The following is a 26,175-nucleotide window of genomic DNA, read 5'->3' on the forward strand; positions in this document are numbered from 1 at the left end:
TACTTGTGTCATGACCTTAAAGTTGGGGCCACATGGCAAAGAGACAGAAGGAGCTCTTGAGTTTAGTTTTATTAGGCCCTCTTTGGTTTCTGTATAGTAGGGATGAGATGTAGAAACAGCTAAAAATATCTGGGTGAGGGGTCCCCCAAAAGGGGTCATGTGGTGGGGATAAGGTGTCTCTGTGATAAGGGCATCTGATCAAACAATCCAAGCTGATGTCAACTGGGAGTCACAGTAAAACCTCAGATGGCTCTATGGTACCTAAGAGAGCCCAAGTCATTCAGGGAATGCCAGTAAACCCTAGCCAAGCTAGAAGAGCCCTAGTCATGAGCTACACTAGCTCTAACAAGCAGTCACCAGCTTAAAACGTGCATTTGATTTGGATATCAGAAGCCACCAGGCCAAAGCATCTGTTCCTTTCTGATCCTGTGAATCCATACACCCTCTTAGACAGAAAATCAGGGTGTCAGGAAGCTATCTGAGTGACTGAATGTTTTATCCAAAAGAGGCTGTATAATTCTAAAAAAACTATTTAAATTACTGAATTGACTAATATTTTGTCATTGATGTAAAGTTTTTTCTCCTTATTAGTTATAGGGTAGGAGCTCATGAGGAAAAGTGGGATTTATTTATTGCATTTTTTTCTTCACATCTAAGTTGTATGATGAATTACACTTATGACCTTACTATACTTATATGTCTTGACCATACTTCACTTTGAAAATCTTAAGTGTTCTAAGCTAATTCCTACAGTGGATGAAGGGACTCAAGAAAAACTATCAGTATCTTCATTACTCTCCTTGGATGAAGTCTGGATTAACAGTTGCCATGGCCTTAACCCTGAGACATATTGTGCAGAATGAAGTCAGGACATTTGAATCAAGTATGTATATGAAGAGACTTACCAAGCAATAGAGAATAGGGAGAATAAACTTCTAGCTGTCCAAGTGAGGCTTATATACCCCATGTTTCAAGGCAATTCAAGAGGGAAAGGATGTTTGTCACCATCCTTTGGGCTCTCTGTATGTTTAATATTAGCTAATTTACTTTCTTTTTTCTTTTTTAAATGTTTTATTTATTTATTCATGAGAGTCAGAGAGAGAGAGAGAGAGGTAGAGGCAGAGGGAAAATCACGCTCCCCGCCTAGCAGGGAGCCCAATGCGGGACTCGATCCCAGGACCCTGGGATCATGACCTGAGCCGAAGGCAGACGCTTAACCATCTGAGCCACCTAGGTGCCCCAGCTAATTTACTTTCTGATAATGGATTGTACTTAAACATCTTTTAAGATATTGCAAATATCTCTACAAATAGATATTTGTAATATCTAATATATTCTAATATATTAATATCAGTAGTCTCTAATAAATTCCCAAAGACTTCTGTAAATAGAAAATATGGGGATGATGAAGATGATCAGTGGAATTAAGATGTGAAGAAAACACATCTAAGATGGTGGTCTCAGGAAGAAGATGAAAATGGAAACTTTTAATACCCAGGCCAGTGGGGACCACAGTAGTTTTTATATTACTACTGTGAGAAGGTTTATTAAGTCAATTTAAAATTAAGCAAACAATTAAAAACATGATGAAGATAGGAAATGGGAAACAGTTTCTTTTGTGAAAAAAAATCAGACTATTTCAAGACATCTGTACCCCATCTTCATAAGGTAGGCTAAGTTTAACTTCTTTGAACTTCTTGGCTAAAATCAGTGGTTTTTAACGGAGTTTTATATTTGTCTTCATATGGCTTGATGGTTGGAGGTGCATGTTAGAAAGGTAGTAAGGAGATGGCAAATAGATTGGATGCCAGGATTTTAAATTCTCCCCTTTTCCCATTCATCACCCAACAAAACATAGGGACTGGTCATCACTCTTATACTCTGAGATTTTGAATTAGATACCATTAGAAAAAGGGCCACACTGCTAAATATAACATTTCAAAATATTTGTTCTGGCATATCCTTAAGGATCTATTTGATTTCAATATTGTATAAATTCTTATGCCCAGAAAAACCAACCTCAGATCTGTGGCACCAGAACAGATGGGCTGGTTTACCCTCTTTGGGCCCCTGTTCCTCTAGCTATGAAATAAATGGTTTGAATAAAATAATTATTGTCACTTTTAGTTATAGGATTTTATGTGCATCATGGCTTGGCATTCTGGGACCAAGAATAGAAAAGACTCCGGCAATGGGCAGCAAGCATGTCCATAGGATCTGATGTTATAAAACTCTGGGATTTTGCTGATCATAGGTCTAATAGGTTTCATGCCCAAGAGCAGAGCACAGGCAAAGCTGAGGCAGGAGCTTCTTGTATATTGTTGAGATTGTCCCAGTGCATTCGTGGAGCAAGGTGTGACACCTAAGGGCAGGAAGGGGGGCAGCTTAAGGTAGTAACACATGTAGAGAGAAGTCAGACTTGCATTCTGGTTCTTGTTCTATTCTAGGCTGGTGACTTATAAAAAGTCCCTTAACCTTCCTTTATCATAGAGATCTTCATCTGTAAATGAGGTATTTGTACTATTTGAGCTCTGTGGGTCTCTTTTGGACAGGAAGGATAGATAATAAGGACTTCCCATCCACAACCTTTTTTATTTTGATTTTGAGGATATATCTGAAATGATAAGATACAGTGGGGTCAGGGTTGGCTACTTAGGCAACAATCTAAGGAATCAAGTTGTTTTGAAATTAAGATTTATTTTGGGTCTCTTTTGAAAATCTGAAAATATTTTAATTTTTCTGGTCTTTAACACACCCAGAGAGCTTTGAGAATACCAATACCTGGATCCCACTGCAGATCAATTAAATCAATATTTGGGAATATTTGGGTTTTGGATTTATTTTAAAATCTCCCCAGGAGAATCTATTATTCAATGTTGAGGACTTTTGTGTAAAGGAGTTTATCACAATTTAGAAACACTAAGTAACTACCACACTATTTGTTTTGAACTTAAGTAGGGAAGCTAGCTCACAGAAATTGTTGAGATAAGAAAAGCACTTTCTTATTGCAGTATGGAGGCACTGTGAATATAGCTGCAATGGAAATTCCATCTGCAAAAGAGAAGATTATAAAACTTCTGTGGGCAAAATTTTACCTTTGTACTTTGGATGTTTTTATAGATCTGAAGGTGAATTTGTGTGCTTCAAAATGTTTAAGTTTATTTTTATTTGTGGACATTCCTGGTGCAGCCATAACTGATATATTTGAATTTAATCACCCATTGGTTCTTCTGAAAACCACTTTTGGAAACCACAAAGAGATAGGAAGCCTTTAATTCGGCATGTTTTCAGGTTGTGTGTAGGTTGGAAAAATAGATATAAGTGCTCATGACAGCTCCACATGGTTAGGTATGAGCAATTCAAACTGTAATAAGTGACAGATTTAATATGAAATGTTTATGGACAGGGGTCATTTCATGAAAGGAAATGAAATTAAGTGACCTGTTTGCTGTGATCTGGAAATATCTGCATCAAATAAACTGGGTTAAAATCTCTGTCACTCAGAGCAATGAACACAGTGGGAGTCATCACATTCCCTAATTGCCCTACGTGACGGATTTTTGATGTCTTGAAAAGATCTGGATTTCTTCAAATTGTTTAGCCCAGGAGAGAAGCAGATTTTCTGATTTTTCATGAGAAATGCTCTTTTAGAAATATATTTACAAATGCTTATCAAAGTGCTCTTTGAAGTAAGCTTTGTTTTCTGATGTGATGTCTCATCATCCACAATTTCAATCTCTTTCCCTTAGGAAAACACCACCTAGTATCAGTTCCAGATGAGCACTCACATAAAAATGTTTACTAATGGTAAATGAGACACGACAAAACAACATGGAGGCAGTATTTTTACTATCATAACCATCTAGAAAAAAACCTTGAGGATTAGTCTGAAAGATATATTCCAAACTTCTTATATATTTAATGTTTATTGATTGCATGTTATGTGCAAAGTAATGTATTAGATGATGGAAGGGAATAAAATGGACTGAATTTTCTCAGTGAATAGCTAGAAATTTTATTCTACAAACATGCTAGATGTTACAAATACAGCAGTTGAAACTTTAAAGAAACTCACTCAAGAGAAGGAAGGGCACTTGCAGAACTGCTCCTAGTGAGAAAGTAATGAAAGTTCTTAGCCCACAAATAAGATTTTTGAAATATCTGCTAACAGCAGTAGGTATTCCTTTTAGGGCTAAACTATTTCTTTTTTTAAAATTTTTATTTTTAAATAATCTCTACACCCAACATGGGGCTTGAATCTGCAACCCTGAGATCAAAACTTGTCTGCTGGGGGAACTTGGATGGCTCGGTCAGTTAAGCATCCAACTCTTGATTTCGGCTCAGGTCATGATCTCAGGGTCATGATACAGAGGCCCACCTTGGCCTCCATGCTCAGTGGGTAGTCTGCTTGAGATTCTCTTTCCCTCTGCCCTCCCCCCCCACATATTTTCTCTCTCTCTCTCAAATAAGTAAATAAATCTTAAAAAAAAAAAAGTCGCATGCTCTACCGATTGAGCCAGCCAGGCACCTGAGGGCTAAACAGTTTCTTATAGACTTCAAATTTTACTTTATTCTAAATCTCCTATAGGGTTTGATTTTTTTCTAGTTCAATTTAATAAACAAACTTCCACTGATCGCCTATTTATAAGAGCTACAATGTTAGGGGCACCTGGGTGGCTCAGTTGTTAAGTGTCTGCCTTTGGCTCAGGTCATGATCCCGGGGTCCTGGGATCGAGCCCCGCATCGGGCTCCCTGCTCTGCAAGAAGCCTGCTTCTCCCTCTCCCACTCCCCTTACTTGTGTTCCCTCTCTAGCTGTGTCTCTTTCTGTCAAATAAATAAATAAATAAAATTTTAAAAAAAGAGCTACAATATTAGATGACAGATCTTACGAAGATAAAGATATTACTGTCATCAAGAAACATATACGAGGAAATGGACACATGAAAACAAAAAATAGAGCAACACACACACACACCAGATCAGAATTAATCCAACAAAGATGATCTTAAAGATTTACCACAATTGTTTGGATCATAATTTATTTATAATGACTAAATTTGGGAACAAAAACTGATGAAGAATTTTCTTAGCATTTTTATATTATTTATATTATTATATTATCACATTTTGTGTTATAAACATTCTTTGTAACTATTAAAATAGCAATATACACTCTAATTTTTTGAAGGTCCTGTATTTTATAATTCGATTGTAAAGCAAGTCCTGCCATGTGAAAAATAACTAAGCTGATTTAATCGAAATATTTTTTCCTTAATAGTATAGAAAATCATGTAATTGACTTTATCAATATTCTAAGTATTAATTTTTCCAAATCCTTATGGTTAAGTCAACAGTTAATTTTGCAATGGCCATTAGTTCTGATAGAATATCTGAACTCATAGTTGGTTTACTTTTCTGAAAATTTCATCTTAAAGTTACCAAATATTTTCTTCTTGGCAATAAAAGATCAGCAGACCAGTTACATTGTATAATTTTACTTCAGCCAGAATTCCATGACTCACATTGTTTCTAAACGACAGTATTGATCTAAGTCGTTCTGAATTACTAATGACAGAGAAATTGGCTGGTCAGAGAAGGAAAAGCATTTGAAATTGGTCATGCCAATACCTTTTTATTATAAATGACACAGTTGACAAGTTGAGCATGAAGCCTGTTTCTAAAGCCATTTCTACAGTTTTGCTTTTCAGTTCCACTTTCAATAGTCATGATTTATATTGAGCTACTTCAATTTTGGAATAAAATGTCTTCTTGATTTTCTCATTATTCCACATACTGCAAAATAGTCATTTCCAAGGAGATTTTTTATTGGTATGAGAGCTTTATTAAGAGCAAATGATATACTTACTCTTTTGGAAACAATGGAAGACAAGTCCAAGCCAATAAATTGGCATTATTGGTTGCATAGACAATCCCAAACAATCTTATAGTGAGCATGGATTCCCTTGGAAGTGACTTTATTTCAAGAGGAAAATTGATCCTTAAAATAAAAAAAAAAGTAGATTATCTACGCAGTTACAATGGATCCTTTTGAACTTTTGTGTTTGATCTTGTAAAAATGGAAATATGGCAGAAATACATAGAGTAATGAGATGCGTTATTCAATCAATGGGGATTGCTTTAATTATAATTTTGACATGTAAGCTTATTTTTAAAATTTATAATGATTTATGCATTTACTCTTTGTAAACACAGAAGAAAGAATGACTAACATTGTCTTAGGGAATGGGGGAAGGAAGGAAATAACTTGAAATGGGTCTTAAAGAGTAAGTTGGCTATAATTAGATGGAGATTTGGAAAAGAATATTCCAAGAAGAGAAAAGTACATAGACAAGGTCATTCATTCACGGAAAGATTAAGTGTAGCTGAGAAATGGTGAGTAGCTCATTATGGCTAGAATGAGAGATGTGGTCAAGTTGGTTGGGGAAGTTATAGAGGATGTCATTGAAAAAGGTAGGTAGTTGCCAGATGCTTAAGAACTCTGTATGCCAGGCAAGGGAATTTGAGTTTTTTCTTAATGGCAAAAGGGAATATTTGAACAAGACAGCTAAAAGTATAGAGAGTTGTTTATGATTTTAAATGTGAACCGTTCTGGGTAAGAGATCCCCAGGCTTTTGGGGGATGATTGCTAAAACATAATGGACATACCAATTTCTGGATAGGTCAAGGTGAGGTTACAAATGATACTATAAAGACTAGGAGGGGTACACCTGGGTGGCATAAGTGTCCAAGAAGAAAAAGCTTTGACAGAAAGTTGAGAGTGTGATCTGAGGTCTCTAATGGAGGGTAGGGAGAAGGGTACTTTTCTTTCCTTTTTGGAGTCATCTCAGTTATATAGAAATGATCAGATTCTATTATAAGAATATCAAGACAAGTATGGCATTTAGGAGAGATCTATTTGTGAGACAAGGAAATGAAAGACATCAAGAAATTTATATGTTTGCTAGAAAATGAGAATGCTAGGAAGAAATGGAAAAACTAAACAGAGGTTAGCAAAGTGAAGACTCACAGGAGCCGCTTCACCAAGGGATGGGAAAAGAAAAAAAGTGACTGGAAGAGCAAATCAGACAGCTTGTATTGTATGATATCTGATGGTATTAGGTATGAGGAGTATAAACAGAATCCACTGGACTTGTGATTCCCAGTTGAACTTTGACATCAAATTGTTTAAGCAGTAGGTAATTAGGAGAGGACTGATGATGACCAAAGCCAATGTTCAATTGGAAGGTGCTGAGTTGAAGCCTCAGTTAATATTGAGCATTTTCTCACAGTAGCAGTTGGCTGTCTAATCTGGATATTAGGGAGAAGTCTTTACTCAAAGTGTCAAATAAAACATAGGTGACCCTCTTTTATGAGTGGCGGGGGGGGGTCAGTATCCAGCCTAAGAAATAATGAGGTGTCAATTCAGCTAGTGACCATACTGATTTTGAGGCAGTACACACCCATCTCCCCAATATGCTCTTCCTTGTGATAAAGAACCCCAGATCCTGGGTGGCAATAAAGCAGCTAACAAGAGAGAAGACAGAAGAGCTATTTTATAGGTAAAATAACTAATATTTGATTGACAGCATATTAGTCGAATAGGACAATGAAGAATTAAAGATGAATTCTAGGCTTCTAGATTATGTTATAGTTGATAACTTTAACTGATACAGAAATATAAAATAAAAAGGAAATTGAGATGGGGTAATATGTGCAGTTTAAGGCATGATATAATTGCTTAATATTAATTCTGAGATGTCAATATGTAAGCTGTGTGGAGAGGACAAGTGAGAAGTTTGGATCTGGATACATTTGCATTCAAATATCGGCCCTATGACTAATAAGCCTCATTTTTCCTTATCCACATAATGGATCAAACATTGAATAAGATAATAGGTGGCAAATGGTAACAATACATCAGTAATACGTTCATTATTCAATCAATAAAGTAATAATTTATATTAGCCATTGTAGACAGATGAAATTTAAATCTAGTTAAATGTAGCGAAGGGAAATAAAATGAAGACTATGGTAAAGAAAATCTATTTTTTCAAGATTAGCAAAATTTAGATTATTAAAAAATTAATTTGTTTTATATTTAGATATTTAAAAATCTTTCTTTACCTTCATATTCTTTCACACTCGTAATATCCACTTAAGATAATGTGGACATACTTCTCAGCTTAGAAGAAGTTCTGAAACTCAACATAAAATGTTGATGTTCTTGTGGAATGCACAGTAATTTCTTGAATGTTCTCTTTTACTTGTAATTGATTTTCTATTCAGTTTTCATGTGTCTGTGCTAGAATGAAAGCTATAATTTCACTGTATTCCTCACCTAATCTAGAATGTTCTTTTTCTCATTGAGTCTGGCTTCTTCATGTCTAACTTCATTTATTAGTGAGCTTTCACCTCAAGAATGACAAAAATTCAATAAGTTACAGTGGATAGTTACTGTCAATCTCCATTTTGTCATTTTGTATTAATAAGAATAAATTCTTCTAGGAAAGAATACATGCTCTCTGAATAGTTATTTATTCATTTCTTGAATACCTATGGATTTTTAGAGCCAGAATAATCTCACATTCATTGGAAAATCTCTCTTTTAACCTTCTACACAGCTATCGAAAAATCAAAGGAATGAACTTTTAAACCAAAAAAAGGAGAAAAACACTTAAAGGGACAAATCAGTAAGTGAAGTTGAATTGCTTCTTTTTATGCAAGCAGCTGGCATAGACTGCAAGTTTTAACCATATATTTACCTTATTCTACGGCTGAAAAAATGAATAAACACGAAAATTTTTCTGAAACTTTTTTCCTTCTTATGAGATAGTTTCCCTAAGACCAGAGTAAGTTTTTCATAGTGAAAAATGGGAGATTTAATAAAGTCACAATGTTTAGAACTCTCCTTTTAATATTGATATTTGACAATACAGCCTTGTAAGGATTTTTGTGTTGTGAAACAGGAAGCCATTTCAGGACTTTCAAACAGAATAATAGCATAGCCTGACTTACATTTTAAAAGAAGTCACTTTAGCCACTGTGTGAGAAGGACTATAGCAGTGCAAGAGAAGTAGGGAGACCATTATATAGATACTGTGGTAATTCAGGGGAGAGAGAATGAGGGCCTAGACCAAAGAAAGTGATGAGAAGTAAGAGTCCGGAAATATTCTGAAGGGAGAGCCTGTAGGATTTCCTGGACATGGAATCTAAGAGAAGGAGATTCAGGGTAAAGATGTGACCTGAACAACTGGCGCTGAAAATGATAGTCCAGGGTGGCTATCCACGGATGGAACAAGTTTGGAATGTAAGCTAAAGAGTACTGTTTTAGACATGCTCAATGTATAAGTGTGGAGTTTGTGACTGATGCCTGTGTTGGTGATATAATTTTTAGAGATTCTATAGACAGCATTTAAAGCTATGTGATGATAAGAGAAAGCTAAAGGAGAAAGGTAAATACAACAGAAAAGAGGTATAAGTGCTAAGACCATGATCAGTCTGGGGAAAGAAAAGAAAATAGAGAAGGAATGTCCAGTACAGGAGGAGGAAAGCAAAAAGAATATGGGAGCCAAGAAGAGAGCATAGTTCAAGACAGAGGGTGAGATCAACAGTGCCAAATGCTCCTAAATAGATCATGTAAGATCAAGACTGAGAAACTAACATTAGATTAACTATGCAGGTCACCAGTGACTCTAATGGGCAATTTCAGTGAAACAGAAGAGATGAAAGCCTAATTGGAGTATATTTTAGAGCAGAGAAAAAAGTACTGAAGAAAGTGAATATATACAACTCTCTGGAAGGGTTTTGCACTAAAGCAGAGGGGAAAAAATGGGGTGGCTGCTGGTAAGAGAATGGAGTAGAACTTTTTTTTTAAATTTAAGATGAAAGAACTACTTATAGAATATTAGTACTCTGCCAAGGATTTTATATGTTTTAAGACATAGTATAGAAATCACAGTAAAAACATAGCTTTGGAGTGAGAGTAGGTCTGAGCACTAGTTCTGTCATTTACTCATTGTGGGACCTGGGGCAAGTTAATTAAGCTTCGTAACCTCAATATTCTGATCTTTAAAAAAGGATGACAATACCTGTTTCATTTTTTTGTTATTAAGATGAGATAATATATTTGGGGTATATTATCATGATTGAAATATGTAGTCAAATCTATGTCATATATTATTAAACAACAAAGTTTCTGTCCTTAAGTGTACCGTCTAGTAATGAAATGTATAATCAATTATAGTGTAAAAGATATATGTTAAAAAATATATAAAGAATGCTACAGGTACCTAGAAAAATGGTAAATAACTATTTTTAATGGAAATGAAATGAAATGAAAATAATTCTAGGTTGAGGTCATTAACTCTATTGAGGGAAACAAAAAACTCACAGTAAAAATAATGCGTGTACAGTCTTGAAGGAACAGAAGAAAAATGTATCAGTGTAGTTATTCCAACAGCACTAAGGATTTTCAATTTATTTGGGAACTTTTTTGGGGGGGGATTTTTAAAAAATTGACGTTAGATTTAGTAGGTTTTTTTATTGAATTAAATGATAGCACATATCTATCAGTTGAAAACTAATCTGATTTTTTGAAATAGCTAGGAGTAAGTTTTAATTAAGTCAGAAGAATAATTTTAGTCATTGAGCTGATTAATAATATTTTAAAAGAATCACTTGTTACATGAAATTCATTCATTTGCCCAAGAACAATTACTGAATTCTTACTCTATTTGATACTGCTTATGCCGCTATGGCCAGAATGAAAAATTTTAAAAAGAAAATAAAATGACAAAAGCCACAAAAAAAGATCTTTGTATCATTTGGCAAAAGCAAACAGAAATATAAGCAAATACATTCAGGAAGGGACCATAAGAGAATAGATTGAGGTTCCCATCAACCAACAAAAGAAAAGTGGCCAATTATTTCTAATGATACAAAGAAGAGTTTACAGAGAAGGTGAAAGAGTGTCTTGAAAGATAATTAGGAGATGAACCATGAGAGACTATGGACTCTGAGAAACAAACTGAGGGTTAAGAGGGGGAGGGGGTTGGGGGGATGGGTTATCCTGGTGATGGGTATTAAAGAGGGCATGTTCTGCATGGAGCACTGGGTGTTATATGTAAACAATGAATCATGGAACACTACATCAAAAACTAATGATGTAATGTATGGTGATTAACATAACATAAAAAAAAAGATAATTAGGTGTTCCCAAGATGGGCAGTAAAGACACTGTACTCTTGACAGATGGAGGACCCCTAGCAGAGGCATGACTTCTCAGTTTATAGTTAGGGTAAATAGACCAAATGCAGAATGACTGGATGCAGGGCCATAGAGTGGGGTTAACTTCAGAGATAAAGGTGCAGAGATAGGCAGGGGCCAAACCACTGGGAGCCTTGTATGCTGTGCTAAAGGATTTGTATTTTACCTTATGAGAATTGGGGAAACACTGAAGAATTTCACAAGCAGAATTCATTCTGTGCAATAGAAGAGGGCTTTGTAATTGAATATCGGGTCTTTGGTCAAGGGAATTAAGAGCCTAAGCAAAGAAGGGAAGATAAATGTCATAGTCCTAGTAAAAGGAGGAATTGCTTTTGCATAGAAGGAACCATGGAGTACGTAAAAAATGAAGGCTACATGTCATGTCTCCATTGATTGCAGTAACACTAAGATTAGGATAAGTGGTTCTATCTAACACCATCCTTGGAGTCCCAGAAATTTCGGCACATGTTTCTCAATGAAAAAGAACAACACTGGGGAATCAAATCATCTTCCAAGAAAGCCAGATCTGGTAAAAGGGGCATGAGACATAGGTTGGTTTTCTTTTACTTGAGGTGGGAAGAAAATTCACTGTCAGTGTAGCATTGGCGACCCCAGAGAAATGATTGAAAGCTAGTGGAGTAGTGTCATAGGAACAGCAAGAAAAAGTGGAAATAATCATGAAATAGCCATAGATAGGGCCTATGAACGCCCTGAGATTCTGAGTAAAGACTTGAGGTGAAGGGAAGGGGACAGAGGAGAGCAAGAAGGAATGAACTGTGTCAAGAAGGTACTTTTTTCTTTCTTGATTTAATAAGTGTCTCTAAAATGAGAAACTAGGAGCCAATCACCCAAAATTAGATGGTAGTTTGCACATGCATAGATAATTATTATAAAAAAAACTTGACTTTAAATAAATTTATAATTGGCTTTCATGGGGAAGTGAAGATTACATGTTATTAGGTGATTTCTTTCTTCATTGTTATACCTGGAATCTACTTTCCCCAACCCCAAATAGAGGGTATCTCTTATATCCACAGTCCGTGAATGATTAATAATTCTGTTTTTTCCAATTTCCCTTTTTGATCAGTTTGGTAATGTGGATTGGACACTTGTCTAGATTTCTAAATGGACTTTTAATCTGTTGAACTGTATGGTCAGTTATCTATTAGTATGAGCATATCTGTCATATCACTGAATCACATCAATTGGCAATATTTAAAAAAATCACACCTTCCACTTTAAAAAAAAAGAGAAAAAAGAATCCTTGATCTTTATTACATAAATGATACTGCCAAAATAAAGATTAAACTTACGTTTCATTCCAGTTGACCAAGAGAAAAAACAATTTTTTGACTGGAATATTTCTGTAGCTTCTCACTTGGCACAACTTCTTTCCAGCATATGTAAGCCAACAGGAAAAAGAAAATGCTTTATAGCTAAAAACAAAAATATTCAAAAAGCTGAAAACTATAAAGAAAGCAGTTTTCTATATGGGTCAATTATTTTTAGAGTTAAAAGTCAAATGATAAAGTTATATCTGCTTCTGTAAAGTATGCTTTAAAAATAACTTTAAAAATTTATGTTGGGTGACATCTGCAAGATGGTACAACAGAAAGCCCCAGACTCGCTTTCCCCCATGGAAACACCAATTTGGTGTTTGGATGGATCAATTCCCTCTGTGAGAAATTCAGAAACAAGAAGCTCTTGCACTCCAGGCAAGTACAAACCAGTCACATAGAAATCAGTAGGAAAATTTGTGTCCTTTTCCAGAACTCCTTCCCTGGCAGAGTGTAGTGTGATCAGGAGGAAACTCCCAACTCTCAACCTTTCCCTGGGGTGGGAAAGAGAAGACCAAATATATGTCTAGCATTCAGACTTTTTAAGGGGCTATCTAAGGGACTACTTTCTGTCCTGCCTAAATCTAAATGCTGAATAGGAATGGGTGCCAGGTTCGGGGCCTCTGAGAACAAAGCCAATGGTTTCAACTAGCACAAATTCACTTGCCACTGTCCCATCTCAGTGCAAAATGAACAGGAAAAAAATCCCCAACTCATTGCAAAATGAACAGGAAAAAAAAAAGACCCAACTTCTGGCTTCTCAGTGCAAGATGAACAGGAAAGAATCCTCAACTTCTGGCTTCTACCAAAGGAGAAAAAGAGCTGGAGTGTGTGTCCAGTGTTCCAGCTTTTTGGGTGGCAGCCTGAAAGACTGGTTTCTGTCTTACCCAACTCATAGCATAGATGGGACCTGGTGTACTCTGGATGCCAGGGAAGAGCTGAGAACCCAAAACAGCTGAGGGTAGGGCTCCTGGGTGGCTCGGTAGGTTAAGCATCTTGCCTTCAGCTCAGGTCATGATCCCACATCAGGCTGCTGAGTGGGGAGTCTGCTTCTCCCTCTGCTCAGTGGGGAGTCTGCTTCTCCCTCTGCCCCTTTCCTGCTCATACTCTCTCTCTCTGTCTCAAATAAATAAGTAAAATCCTAAAACAAACAAACAAACAAAAACAACCAGGGAGTTTACAGCAGCACCAGCAAACTTGTAGTGCCATAGACAGACACTAGGGGGAGCAAGAAATTATGAGCTCCTGAAGAAAGAAGCAAAACCTCTCTAATTGGGAATTTACACACACAAATCCAGAGAAGAGAAAAGGTTTGAAAGGCCCCAGAATCTCTGGTTGTGCTGACTGGTGACATTATTTCTCTGTATGAAACCAATCAATAAAGACTGTATTTTTTTCAAATGCATAGACTCCAGTACAAAGTAACAAGGCATACAAAGAAAGAGGGGAATATGGCCCAACAAGAGGAATAAAATAAATCTCCAGAAACCAACCTTAAATAAATCGAAGCATATGAATTACCTGACAAAAAACTCAAAATAATCATCATAAAAATGTTCAACAAACTCGGGAAAATGATGCATGAACACAATGAGATTATAAACAAAGAGACAAAAAATATTAAAAAGAACCACACAGAAATTTTGGAACTGAAGAACATAACTGAATTTTAAAAAAAGTCACTAGAAAGTTTCAAGAGTAGACCTGATCAAGCAGAAGAAAGAATCAATGAACTCAAAGATAAGTCATTTGAAGTTATCCAGTCAGAGGAACGAAAAGAAAGAATGAAGGAGAGTAAAGAAAGCTTAGGGGACTTCTGGGACATCATCAACCAGACAAATACACACATTATGTGAGTCCAGGAGGAGAAGGTAGAGAAAAAGAGGCAGAAAGCTTATCTAAAGAAATAATAGCTGAAAAGTTCTCAATTGTGTGTAAGGAAATTGACATCCAGATTCAAGAAACCCCACAAACCAAACTAGGATGAGCCCAAAGAAGACCACACTAAAACACATTAAAATCAAATTATCAAAAGTCAAAGAGAAAGAATTTTGAAAGCAGCTAGAAAAAAGTGACCCACCACACAAAAGAGAGATCTTATAAGTTTATCAGCAGATTTCTCAGCAGAACCCTTGCAGGCCAGAAGGGAGTGGGATGATATATTCAAAGTTCTGAAAGACAAAATTGCTAATCAAGAATATTATATCTGGCAAAAGTGTCCTTCAAAAATAAAGGAGAAAGACATACTTTCCCAGATAAACAAAACCTGAGGAATGTCATCACCACAAGATCTGATTTACAAGAAAGGCTAAAGGTAGTCTTCAAATTTGAAATGAAAAGATGCTAGCTAGATAGCAACACAAAAGCATACAAAAGTCACTGGTAATACAAAGGTCACTGGTAAAGGTAAATATGTAGACAAATACAGAATACAGTAAAATACTTTGTAATTGTGCATGAACAACTCTTAACTCTGGTATAGAATGTAAAAGGCAAAGTATTAAAAAACTATAATTATAACAATATGTAAAACAAAATGATGTAATTTGTGGTATCGATAACATAAAGTGTGGTGAGGGGAGAAAAAAAGCAGAGTTTTTGTAAGTGACTGAAGCTGTTTTAAATGTAAGATGCTTTATATAAGGTCTATGGTCATCACAAAGAAAATGCCTATCTAGAGAAGATACACAAAAGAAAATAAAGGAATCAAAGTATGCCATTATGAATAATCAACAAAACACAAAAGAAGACAGCAAGAGAGGAAAAGAATAGAAAACAGTGGAAAAAATGGCAATAGTTAAGTCCTTCCCTATCATTAGTTACCTTAAATGCAAATGGAGTAAATGCCACAATCAAAAGACATACCATAGCTGAATGGATAAAAAAATAAGATCCAATTATATGCTGCTTACAAGAGACTCACTTTAGACTTAAGGACACATATAGGCTGAAAATGAAAGGACAGAAGAAGATGCTCCATACAAATGGCAATCAAAAGACAGTAGGGGTTGCCTTTCATACATAAGACATGATAGACCTTAAGTCAAAAAATGTCACAAGAGATAAAGATGGACATTATATAATGATAAAAAGGGTGAATTCGTCAAGAGGATATAACAATTGTAAATACATATGCACCCCAAATTGGAGCAAATATATTAAGCAAACATTGACAGAACTGAAGGAAGAAACAGATAGCAACACAATAATAGTAGATTTCAATAGCCCTGTTTTAATAATGGATACAACAACCAAATTGAACCTAATAGATAAATACAGAACATTCCATCCAATAACAGGAGAATACACATTCTTCTATAGAACACATGGAACATTCTCTAGCATAGATCATGTGTTAGGTCACAAAACAAGTCTTAACAAATTTGAAAAGACTGAAATCATACCATATGTATTTTCTGACCACAATGGGATAAAACTAGAAATCAATAGCAGAAAGAAAACTGGAAAATTAACAAATTTATAGAAATTAACACTTTTGAATAATCAATGGTCAAATAAGAAATCAAATGGGAAATTAGAAAATATATTGTTACAAACGAAAATGAACACACACCATACCAAAACTTATGAGATGCAGCAAAAGCAGTACTAAGAGAGAAGTTGATAACTATAAATTCCTATATTAGAAGTATAAAAAAAAAACCTAACTTTATATTGAAGGAACTAGAAAAAGAGGAACAAACTAAGTCCAAAGTTAAATGAAGGAAGAAAATCATAAGTATTACATCAGAAATAAGTGAAGCAGAGAATAGAAAAAAATAGAAAAAAATAAACAACACTGACACCCCATATATACATGAAGGTTCATGCGTATAGCTTTATCCATATTTATCTGGCTACATAGTTTTTCCATGTTAATTAAAATTAATAAGTATGTACTAATGGTTAAAATATTGTAAGAAACCATCAGAGTAGCAGTTTATTATATTATACATCAGGCCTTTAAATTTTCATAAAATTAAGAAAGAAAAGGTATAAAAGAATCATCCCATGGATTTAAAGAAATATGGGTATGTGTAGATAATAGTGTTTTTTACATACTTATCTCATTGATTGATTTTTAAAGATTTTATTTATTTACTTGATACAGAGAGGGAGAGAGGACGTGCGCATGCACAATAGGGGGGGAGGGGCAGAGGGAGAGGGATAAGCAGATCCCATACTGAGCAGGGAGCCAGGCACAGGGCTGAATCCCAGGACCCTGAGATCATGACCTGAGCTGAAGGCAGACACTTAACCAACTGAACCACCCAGGGGACCCCTCATCTCATGGATTTAAAGAATTATGTGTATGTGTACACAGGTAGATAGTGTTTTTTACAAAGGTAATTTTTTTCTTTCTAATTAACTTTATAACTATTTGTACAGGTCAGTTACTTGCAAAAATACATATAGCAATTTTTTCTCTTTTACTGAAATGGTTTCAGCTTTTCTTTGAGGTGCGAAGTGGGTGGGTACAATAAATCCATTTATAAATTACTATTCTCTTATTAACTTTAATTGATTTAATCCACATTCTCTTATAGATTTAATCTATAAGGAATTTAAAATGATTATAATATTAATCTAATTATGTTATTCAAAAAAATGCTGCATAATAGAGCCAACCTAAAATCTAGCAACGCTCCATGCATAATTGTGGTTAATTTCCATTGTAACTCAAATAACTCTTGGCTAATTCCCACTTTATCAAGGTACTAATTTCACAAAATATCTACCACTCACAACTTGATGGGTATCAGAGTGATTCTTTTCTATTAAGTACTACTCCCTGTGTGTGCTATCTCTCTCTCTCTGTTCTATTAATTAGCATTAGTCATTTAAACTCAAATGTTAAAAAAAATTAGGGCAATCGCTAAATAGGATGAGCATTCTCGGCTTCCCTAATGATATACTGACAATATGCAGCAATTTTTAATATGGAGAATGGGAAAAGACTTGAGGAAAAAGGAATGTGCATTTGGGAATGAAGTTTTTAAAAATGGTTTTAAGATAAATCTACACTGGTTAAATTTCAAAATTTTTACAAAATCTTTGCTCCTGCAAATAAGAACAAGACAAATTATACTCTAATTAGAAGCCATGTAAAAATTAACATTTTTATGAAAAACTCACTACCACTCACCTGTGCACCCAAGTCTCTGGAATATTGTGAACTGCATACACCGTGAAGCTAAGGTGGGAATGGAGCCCAGGATTTACATAGGAAATGTCATCAGGTACATTTAGAGGCTGGAAATCTGCATAAAAGCTGCAGCAATAGGCATTGATAAGCTGGTAGATGGACCTGGATAGTTCAGTTGTCACTTTCTCTATCAAGCCTAAGGGGGAAAAAAAAGATGGAAATCAGGGCCATCTCTGAAGGGCCATATTTATTGTAAGCCATCAATTACAGCTTTGAAATATCTTATGATAAATTTTAAATAAAATTTAATTAAAATGACCATCCACCAACTGAAGCCAATTAGCCATTTGTGCCTCTGTCTGCAGCCTGAATTAGCCGATCGTAGTGTAGATAATCAGTAAGCTTTCATATCTTCAGTTGCAGAAATCTTGGAAGCATGGCCTTTAATCATGAACCAGAGTTTTTGATTACTAATTTGGCATTCTATAATTTGCAATATTTTTTGTTCCAGTTTATTATTGTTTAGAATTACTTTTCAGACAAGGAACAGATTTTTTACATGGCTTGGAAGTACTTCAAACAAATCCCATCTAAAAATTAATCATAATAAATTTGACGATGCTATGATGCTTACCATTAACTGAACATTAATCATATACATTGTGCTGCTGTAAAAAGAGAACAGTAATAGTACCTGGTTGGGATCTGAAATAAGCCTGAAATGAAAGATTTATGATGCTTATTAAATCTCTTCAAAATCAAAGCCTTAAGTTTTACTATTAATTTTTTAAGAGGGGTTTATTGATTATTCCTAAAAGTAACTTGTCATGAAGGAAGAAAAATGAAAAAAAAAAAAAAGACTAAGTACAGGGGCTAATAGCTCCGAGTGTGTACTAAATAAAGGCATACCAATATATCCCAGACAATATGAAAAGACCTAATCACTGAATTTAAGGTAAACTTTCCTGGCTTTCGTTCTCCCAATAAATTCTCTTTCCTGAAAAAATTCCTACCTGAGAGGAAGAAGAGACTGATGAAAAGGACCAGGTAGTACAGGTTGTGAACTTTGAATCAAAATCAGGAAAGATGACGCCATTACAATGGAGAAGCTTATGAGGATGATGAACGTTATCCCACGGGTGGAGTTCAGTGTCAGACCTCTTAGTGGGGCCAGGGAATAATTCTCACTACTGACATTTTGTATGCATTAATATGCATATACATTAATATACTCACTTGTGATTGTTTTTAATATTCCACTACAATAGTGTTTCAAAAGTTAAATGAGTAAACTCAAATATAAAAGCTCAATCATTATTATTTTTTAAGCCAGATCAGGACTATCTTCGACAAATATTTAAGCGATAAAACGGTTTAGGAAATGAAAAAACAGTATGAAGTGAAGTTGTGAATGGAATCTCTGGTGCTCTCCTCGGAGTCCTTCATGCCCGACGGGCTTGGCTGAAGGAGTCTCCGGAGGGCTCGCACAGCTAGCTGTGGTCATGGTCAAAGACCCGTCGGTGTGAATCTGTCCATCATCCTCACACAGCATCTGTCAGCCTTCGACCAATCCCCGAAATAGGCTCCTTAAATCCTACAGGTTCGTTCTGGTAGACAAGTGTAAGGCAGAAAACCCTGAGAAAGAAATCAGGCTGGTCTGATCTGAATGCTATCCTTTCCCATCCTGGGCCAGAAAAACATGCGGTAATGCCACATTTTCGGTATTTCTATTTTTCCGCCACTTCGTCCTGGAGAAATGACATGGAACCGCAGCTTAGCCCGTGGTGGGGGGAAGACGGAGAAGGAATCTGCGGTTCTTTAGTGGCACCCACTGAACCAGGCACAGGGCGGAGGAGAGCGGGCGATCTTGTCAGAAGGCCTGAACTCTGCGTCCCCGAGGGTCCTGAGCGCTACTTGGCCACTGGGCGGGACCACCAAGTGGGTAATGCCACGGCTGCCGAGGGAGAGGCGGAGCCAGCCCTGTGGAGGAAGTGTGGCGCCCGACACAACACGTTGCGGAAGAGCGCATGGCCTCCAAACTGTTCCGCTGCCTGGCGTCTGCTGGGTGGCTGCAGTTTGGGAGGACACCTCCCTTCGGGCTCTGCCTTCGTAATACCCTCCCTTTCTGGCTTCCACTGAGACTTGGGCAGGTTCCACTCCATAGGCTAGATGGGGGCTCCTTCCCTCAGCAAGTCTGTGCTGACTTTGCAGACTCCTGGCACATGTTTGCTGATGATGTCAGTGGTTTCTATTATGTTAGTTATGGAGGAATGCTCGATTTTATTAAGCTTCAACGCCAAGCTTGCAAGTCGGACACCAGTTAGCTCAGCCCGTCTGCCGTCTAGGGGAGTCGGTAGTGAAATCCTTTTGCGAGGAGGCATCCATACGGTATTGGGAATACCTGATGAGGAAGATGGGCTGTATGGCCTTGCTTTTGTAGTGGTCCAGCCTGGGACCCCAGTTCTTCTCCAGACTCGAGGTTCCGCTTCCACAGGCTGACCAGGACGTTGCTCTCATCTGTCCCATTTGGGGTCCCAGACATCCCTGCGGCACACGGCCCCGCCCACGGTGGCGGCGGCTTGGCGCACTTCCGGGCCTGAGCGGGGCGCCCCCCACAACTCAGAGAAGAGCGCTGTGACCAAACCCCAGGCCGCTGAGGAGTCATCAAGAGAACGAGTAAGCACATCGTTAGAAAATTCGTTCTTAAAAAAATGACTGTGATTTGATGTGATTTGATGTGATTTGATGCATGCCAAGTCAAGTCACACAATAGTGCTGTTGTTTTTTTCAAACACATGCACTTCCTCATCAAGTTGTTTCTGAAGCATAAATTGCTTGTAGTTTCTAGTTGTTTTGCAAAGAAAATAATACAAAGAGCCAGCCTTTTCCTCCATTAGTCTGCAGTGTTCCATTACCAGACAATTTGGCTACTCAAAAAAACAGGCTATTTTCAGCATGGAGCTTCTTCCCACATCCTGCCCCTCAGTAGGGCTGTCCATAATTAAATTTTTTGTTGTTGTTGTTGTTCAACACATGCTATTATTCACTTAGTTATTCATAAATTTGTACAAAATTTATAAGATGGCCAAATTTATACTTAAACTGGTGTCCTTTGTTGAAACAGTCTGAGGGGACAAGCAGCATGAAAGAGCTCTAATTAAAATTCTCTGAGAAATCAGCAGTAGCAATTAATAAAACAGAAGAGTAAAGCAGCATAGGACTCATCAAACTCTGGAGGCCAACCAAGAGGGATTCTCCTGAACAACAGAGGCAGGGAATTATAAATTTATAGAAACATGTTTCCCAGGTCCCCACATTGTGCTGTTGGTACTCTGAAGCGGGGAAGTAGCAAACTTGTTAATTCTCAATCTTGTGCAAATGAATACACATCTAAAATAAATCATAAAGTTGGTTCAGAGATCTTATTAATTCAAGCCCCAGCATGTATTTTGGGAAATCTTAATTATTTGGATAATTACTCAAAAACTACTCTTGATTTCTTGTGCAGAAATACAGTCCTTGGTTATAATTTGCTTTTTTGAGGTAATATAGAGATGTGTACTTATGCATTATGTTTTACCACCAGAATTCTGGTTGAAGAGTACATTTCAGATATCCTCAGAAATGTACTAGGGACACAAGATACTGGGCTTGGTGGTGAAATATGGAGTAATAATGTTTATCACACCTGATTTTACTCTGGGAAAAGAGTTATAGTATCATAAAATTGAGAAACAGTGGCAATATATATTTGATTAAAATACATTAATTAGAATCTGTGATGATTTAGCATTGAATATAAACCTTTGGGAACATTCCTACACAGTTTTGTGGGATCTTATGTCTCAACCCCTGAGGAATATGGGATGAAGGCATTTTATTCCAACATTCCTAAAAAAAAGGGAGATCCAGTTCCGTATAAGCATACCTACAGTTTGTTGACTCCTCATTCTATCACTTGGACTCTGTTAGTGATATTTTTAGGGGGTGTCTATCTTTTCCTTTCTTTTATGATATTCTGGAGTTTTATGAATGCCTGAACAGGGATTTTTGCACTAGCAATTTGTTTATTTGTTTTTTCTCCATACCCTCTGCCATCCCATTTTCCTCTGTGATGTGAAGTGGAGTTCTTCAAATGTAATTGTGTCTTCTTTTGACTGGTGGGAATTAGAGTTGAGAAGATATCCCTCTGTCCATAACTTTCTCCCAAAAACGATTAAGGCTTGGAAGGCAGGTTGGGGTTATCATTTGTACTTCACTATGACCTCTACACCTAGAGTGTGAGTTGAACATCTGTGGGTTAGTTTCCTTGAAGGTACTTAGAGTGTTGATATGCCAAATACCATTTGCTTTTGCAAACAGGAACAACTCTGACCACATCCTGCACATTAAATGCTATCATGACTTCTATGCATATTAGGGAAACTTAGGATCAAAGAATTCTCTAAGATCACACAGAGTCAAAAAGTGGCAGAGTTGAAATTAACCAGATTCCAAAAGCTGGGTTCTTTGCTCTATATCATACTATTACTCATCCACTATTTTCTGTAGAGGTGAAGTCCTTCTGTGGCTTGCAGTTTTATAGGCTCAGAGCCTCTGTGAACACTAATTATTCCAGAACCTAATCCTCCTACATATTATATTCAATTGGTCTTTCAAATAGAGTTTGAATTTAAATCTGAAATTAGTGACTTTGAAGAAAGACATCTGCTACTTTTCTGACTCTACTTGCATCAACATATAATTAGCTAAATAAAATTTTATAGTTTCTTGGAATGGTTATAAGAATATTTTCAGTATTCCTTTCATTTTTATACATCTCTTGACTTTTCCCATTTCTTTAAAAATGTCAGGCTAGAAGTTTAGAGAGTGGATTTTTATTCACTTGTAGAATAATCATTTCCATCAGTAAAAAGAGTTTTAGCAAAGCATTTTCACTTCAAAAAATATTTCTGTGTATGTGTTACCTTTATATTTGGATGAATAATTGAAAAAACAATAAATTATTTTGGTTTCTATAACTTGTTTTTTTTTAAATGTGGGTTTTACCTTTTGCTGAAGTCTCTGAATTTTGATGAAAATTCTGAAAAAGAAAAATAAGTGCGAAGATACAATTGTTATTTAGAAAACAAATTCACAAAACAATCAAACTGATAATATCCAGATCTAAACACTAAAGTTTCTCTGGCATGGTAAAAACACGAAATATTTATTGGTGTCATATATCAGTGTTGCTTCATAAACAGAAGGAAGCTAAATTGTAAGATGAAAGAAAAGCCTTCTGAATATTTTGGTAAACAGTCTAGATTTTTTGACTGAAAAAAATTTAGAATAAGTTAAGCCTATTTAGTATTATTACAACAGTTTTGTATATATTGGCTAACCTCACTTCCCCTTCCACAGCAGGGAATGATTTTTTGAAATAAGTGCATTTTAATTCTCTGTTTAATATATCCAGTTCTTATTATTAGCAGTTATTCACTTGCAAAGTTTGGACTGCAATGAAAAGAGGGCTGGATGGACATGGGCAAAATTATACAGACTCATGATATGGTTTCATTTTTTATTTATTCCTAGGAGATTTTAAAAAAACTGATAGTAAAACATTGGTGACCATATCCTAAATTTTTTTAAAAAAGTACTACCTGAAATTTTATTTTTTATTGTCATTTTTGTTCACTTCCATTAGTATGGTTTTATTTATTTATTTGCTTGTTTGTTTATTTGCATTTATATTTGTCAGAGGCCTAAAATTACTTTAGTGGTTTAGGAATCGCTGGTGATAAATTCATTATCACAAAACCTATGTAAGGTGATTCACAGATTCACTAAAAATCAAGTTTCAGTACAAAAGCAAAAACATTTTCTAATATCCATTTTTTTTAAAGATTTTATTTATTCATTTGCGAGAGAGACAGAGAGAGAACAAGTAGGTGGAGAGGCAGAGGGAGAGGGAGAAGCGGACTCCCTGCTGAGCAATGAGCCCGATGTGGGGCTCGATCCCAGGACCCTGGGATCATGACCCGAGCTGAAGGCAGACGCTTAACCATCTCAGCCACTCAGGTGCCCTATGATCCATTTTAATTAATGCTAATTTTTAAAAAATTTTGCTTGGACAAGTTTGCTTTTAATTAATGAAAGCCCAGTTTCTCAAACAAACTGAGGAATAATTGTTTTCTTGTAACAAAGAACTTGCTACAATATTCCTTTAGAGAGAAAACACTTCTATCGTCTTTAAAATGTAATTAAATTTATATACAGCTTTTCACTTAAAAGCATTGTTCATATGAACCTTTTCAGAAGTATTTCTCTTAGATACAATATTTCACTGGAGCATAGTTTCAACCACTAGGCTTAGTAACTACACATAAGATCTTCACCCCATCCATGTGGGTGAGACTATTAAAAATGTTAGCTTGACTTCACTAGAATTCAATTTATTCAGAAATATAAACTTGTATTTTAAAATCACCATGACATCCACCTACAGCACAATATGTAAGACCATATTTTTCACTTTGTGTTTCATTTATTGTACAAACATGTAATGGAAATATATTATATGAGAATCTGGAATATAATTTTGAAGGATGGAAATTGTTTCCAATGCTGAGTGAGAGCATGAGCGAGAGTATAACTGTATTTGTGATATAATTCATCATCTTGCCAAAACTTACATTTAATAAATACCTAATTACTCCTCTGTATGGCAGGAAATAGTCTCTTACAAGTTGACCAAAAAATGCAGCCAAGGGAAAGGAAAGCTTCTCAAATTTGAGTTTGTTGGCAGAAGATTCATTTTTCTCAGTATTTCTTTGATCTTCTGTTCATGGTGGGTAGACACACTGTAGATACTTTGGCATTGTTAACTGCAGTTGGTTACTACACGAATTCTGAAAAATGTGCTTACTATTTGTACCAACATTCTTATATAGGTGGGCTCATGGTTAGGTTAGAGAAAGAGATGAACAAAAAATTTGAGTGAAGGTCAGAATAAGTGAACTTTTAAAGTGTATTCAAAATAAGAATCTGCTTATTAAGGGGTATTAAACTATTTTTTGCCATTGACATATATGAAATAAAACTCGTGATTGTCAACTCTTTATTTTTATGTGTCAATAATCACATATAATTTAGTGCTCATAAGTAGATAAGAAATGTGAAATGTGAATATGAGCTTTTTTTGAGAATTATAATTGTTCATAGCTTTCCTAGGAAATACTCAGTTTTTCTTTGAAGGATTCTTTTGGCTTCAGCTATATTGAAGTTTTGATATTTCTAAGAAAATTGTTATTTTTGTTCTTTTAGGGAGTTTCAGAAAATGAATGTTTTAAAGATAGAGCTTTTTGTATCTAGTAATATTTTAATAGCATTAGAAGTGTTTTATCTTAAAATTAGATTTTCCTCGTTCTTTGATCAGTTGTTTGTACTGATTCACTGAAACACGGACATAAAAATTGAAGCACAACCAAGTGGTCTTAACAGGTGGAAAGACATGTGCCCACATTCATGCATGTGGTCTCCTCCTCCGGCAAAGGCTCACATCTGTCATGAGGCTGGCTATAATCAATTGTTGTGAGAAAATGAGGACCTAAGTGGTGCTTGTGCAAATTAAAACCTTCATGTTGGTTACATGGGGAGGCGTCTCCAAAACTACCACCAGCACCCACTATCTCCAGTAATAATAATGACTCATGCAAGAAACACTATCATCTGGACCTTTATTAACATTATTTGTAATGCTCAGAGAAACCCTGCAATTTCTGCCATTATTTATTTATTTAGTTAGTTTTTTATGCATGTGTACATGCAATGAGGAAAGCTGAAACTCGGAGATGTGAATTAATTTTCCCAAGGATGTTCAGCTAAAAACTGGTAGATATTGAGTTCAAATCATATTTGTATGACCTTAAACTCTTTGTATTTTATCATCAGCTCTAGGTGCTTATAATGTCTCCCAAATATGATAATTTGTGTTGGTGGTATAGTGGTGAGCATAGCTGCCTTCCAAATATGATAATCTAAGAGAAACTAGTTGCTTGTTGAAAGTTAACTCTCGCTATCTTGTTATCCTGACTTAACTTTAGCTATTGGAAAGCTCTTCTTTTTTTTTTCAATATATTAATATAAATTCTTTTTTTTAATTTTATTTTATTATGTTAATCACCATACATTACATCATTAGTTTTTGATGTAGTGTTCCATGATTCATTGTTTGCATATAACTGGGTTATATGCAAAGGAAAGCTCTTCTTAGCATCATATAATTCTTAAGTTTTTGAGTTTGTCAAAATACTTATTTTCACAACATACTGATGATAGGCTTTTCAAGACTACGTATAATTTTCCCATTCTGACACAGAATAAAAAATATGACCAGATTAAATGTGATCACTTCAAATTTTTTACCTTGTTATCATTTAAGA

The 26,175-nt window shown here is 35.7% G+C and overlaps 1 protein-coding gene across 1 annotated transcript in view; it reads right to left on the reverse strand.

The window, feature by feature from the left end:
• The window catches only part of PIK3C2G (phosphatidylinositol-4-phosphate 3-kinase catalytic subunit type 2 gamma), a 364,908-nt gene that overhangs the window by 245,804 nt on the left and 92,929 nt on the right, over nucleotides 1-26,175 (reverse strand). The window contains exons 10-13 of the mRNA XM_025879676.2: nucleotides 22,799-22,832; nucleotides 17,750-17,945; nucleotides 12,580-12,702; nucleotides 5,868-5,999 (exon numbers count right to left, since the gene is read on the reverse strand). Of these exons, the coding sequence (XP_025735461.1) occupies nucleotides 5,868-5,999; nucleotides 12,580-12,702; nucleotides 17,750-17,945; nucleotides 22,799-22,832 (485 nt within the window). The remainder of the gene's footprint in view (nucleotides 1-5,867; nucleotides 6,000-12,579; nucleotides 12,703-17,749; nucleotides 17,946-22,798; nucleotides 22,833-26,175) is intronic.

The sequence above is a fragment of the Callorhinus ursinus genome, unplaced genomic scaffold (genome assembly GCF_003265705.2).
Source record: "Callorhinus ursinus isolate GAN/ISIS: 27379988/994484 unplaced genomic scaffold, GSC_fseal_2.0 scaffold27, whole genome shotgun sequence".
NCBI classification, from domain to species: domain Eukaryota; kingdom Metazoa; phylum Chordata; class Mammalia; order Carnivora; family Otariidae; genus Callorhinus; species Callorhinus ursinus.